This window comes from Coffea arabica, chromosome 4c (genome assembly GCF_036785885.1).
Source record: "Coffea arabica cultivar ET-39 chromosome 4c, Coffea Arabica ET-39 HiFi, whole genome shotgun sequence".
Lineage (NCBI taxonomy): Eukaryota > Viridiplantae > Streptophyta > Magnoliopsida > Gentianales > Rubiaceae > Coffea > Coffea arabica.
Genome location: NC_092316.1, coordinates 8,704,088 through 8,706,507, shown reverse-complemented (window position 1 = coordinate 8,706,507; position 2,420 = coordinate 8,704,088). Strand labels below are relative to the sequence as shown.

The window sequence follows — 2,420 nt, the reverse complement described above, 5'->3', positions numbered from 1 at the left end:
ACTTACAATGAAAAAAATTCAAAGAAGGTGTTAAAGCACTTTTTTTTATTTAGTTAGGTCTGTATATCTGCTAATCCCTTTCACAGCTTCTTTAGGCTCCCGTTCCTATAAAATATGATAGATTAGATTATACAAATGTTATCATTGCCAAAAAAAAGAGAGGAGAGGAAGCGGTGGCAAATTTTTTTTTTTTTATCCTACCAAATGAATTAATGTGCTGATAAACCATTAAACAAACAAACAGCTTGGATGAATGGTCAAGATGCTATACGTAAAGATGCTTTTATTATAGTAAGATAAGATATAAATTTCGTTATATAATTGTGACCAATTAATCCTTCAAGGACCATATACGCCTACAAAACTAGCGGTCGAGGATCCTATGTATAACTTCCCCAAGAATTCTTGTACTTCGCTAATCAAGTTATTTGTATACTGTGCCGTCAAGTTCACTGTTGCCTCAACAATGCCCAAGTCGCCATTGATCCTTTGCCCAAGAGACGAAGTTGTCTGAAAAGTGTGCCGATTTAAAATGGTCACAGCTGCAAAAAAATCCCCTGAAATGGTTCTTTTAATGTTATCTGGGCTCCCTGGAAGATTGACCAATATTTCTGAGGAGCCAGCCTTTGGACCTCTCGCCCAGTATCTTCGAACTCTCGATGCAATATATTCGTCAATCAGAACGTATGCACCACACTTGCTTACAGCAACTCCAAGTGGTCCAGACAGTCCATTTAGCATCAATGACAACGTTTTAGTCCTTGCATCATATTTGTATAACTTTCCTGAAGTGTCATTGCTCTGGATGATCGTGGAAAGATTCCTGCAAAATAATCAATTTTGCCCAGTCTTATTAGGCATGTCAATCTCCAAGAACGCTTAAATAATTTGATGATATTGGAATTTTCAACGAACCTGGACAAAAATATTGCGCCAGCATCTGTGAAGTAAACGATTTGATTAGCTTGGTCGATGTCTAATGCATTTGGAAATACAAAAGTGGTGCCATTGAGTCCAGTTGCTAGCTGAGTTGCAAGCCCTCCACCAGGTGAAACCACTAGGAAGCCGAATTTGAAGTCAAGAACATATAATTCACCGGTTTTGAAGTTAAAACCGAGGCCCAGTGGCCTTCCACTTGTTGATGCAGCTGAGCTATTGGCACCATCACATAGTTGCTTGGTCCTGAATCCTAATTAGAAGAAAATTTTAAGGAAAACACATTCTTGTCTGGTGAATTAGGTAGAAACCCGTCAAAGAAAAAGGAAGATTTTCAATTGTTTTGAAGGAAAATAACCATTCATTAATTACATGATCAATTCTGTTACTAATTTTACATTTAATTTTGGCAATGGAAAAATTTTGGACCAAACGAGGAGAGGCAACAGCCGTAATGAGATATCTAGCTAAAATGAGAAGGCTATCAAGCGATAGCAATTGGAGGAACAGAAAAGAAAGAAGAATGACAATAATGAGAAGGGGAAATGTGGAGAAAAGAAAAATAGCCGAATTACTTTGTATGACGTTTCTAACGGTTCAAAATATTCACATAACTCTTCATAATAAAAATATAGTATACTCAATCATTTTCTTCCACACTTTTTACAAATCAACAAATTAATTCCTAACAATCATCCAAGTATAAGTTCTAAATCTAAGTAACCATCCAAAATATTCCAAATTGCATATAGAGCATCAGTGCGTGCCACGCAAAAAAAAAAAAGAAAGAAAGAAAAACACATACACGCCCCATTAACAACCAATTTTATATCCAAAATTAAATTTCAATGCTCAAATATCTTTTTAATACAAGCTAATTTGGTCTAGAACCACCATTACAATCTTCCCATGGTCTTAAAAATGTTAATATCTCAAAAGTAGAAAATAAATTCTACTTTCACAATAAAAGCATAAGAAAAAATTTCTAATCCAATGAAAGAAATCCTTGTGTAATTATTAACATTTTATAAAAAATATTTCTTGGCAACGAATAAAATATGACAAATACCACATCTTTAGGTTTTTTTCCTATTTCAATCATCAATGTCATCATATATTTCTCTATCACTGTAAACCTTTTCATTTCCTTCTAGTTTGACACATAATCTGCTCCCTTTATTGATTTTGTAATTTTAATTTGCTAATATCCAAGACTGACTTCTTTGGTTTGATAGTTTAATGATACATTGGTGTGAATCGTTGAAATTCAGGTTGTTGGTCCAATTTTGACTTCTGCAAAAGCTAATAGAGTAGTGGCTTGTCAACGCCACATTTTGTGACCATATGTTAATTTTGAGAGCTAGGGAGCCCAGTTGCAAGAAAGTTTGAGCACATACCTGATACCTCAAGAATGAGGCCGTGATAAAATAAAGATTGATATCTCAAAAAAAAAAAAAAAGAGCTCAAATTAGTGTATTCTAAAA

The 2,420-nt window shown here is 34.4% G+C and overlaps 1 protein-coding gene across 1 annotated transcript; it reads right to left on the bottom strand.

The window, feature by feature from the left end:
• Window positions 1-339: 339 nt before the first annotated feature.
• Window positions 340-1,301, bottom strand: LOC140004663 (protein STRICTOSIDINE SYNTHASE-LIKE 12-like). Its single transcript, XM_072044791.1, has 3 exons — window positions 1,295-1,301; window positions 916-1,189; window positions 340-823 (listed from the first exon to the last, which is right to left on the bottom strand). Exons 1-3 carry the CDS (start codon window positions 1,299-1,301, stop codon window positions 340-342), a joined length of 765 nt encoding a protein of 254 aa, XP_071900892.1.
• Between the last annotated feature and the right edge of the window lie 1,119 nt (window positions 1,302-2,420).

Bases quoted from the DNA above. Each gene is read 5' to 3' on its own strand.
- LOC140004663 (XM_072044791.1), bottom strand. The intron at 824-915 runs GTTCGTTGAAAA...ATTATTTTGCAG, and splicing joins GGCGCAATATTTTTGTCCAG to GAATCTTTCCACGATCATCC.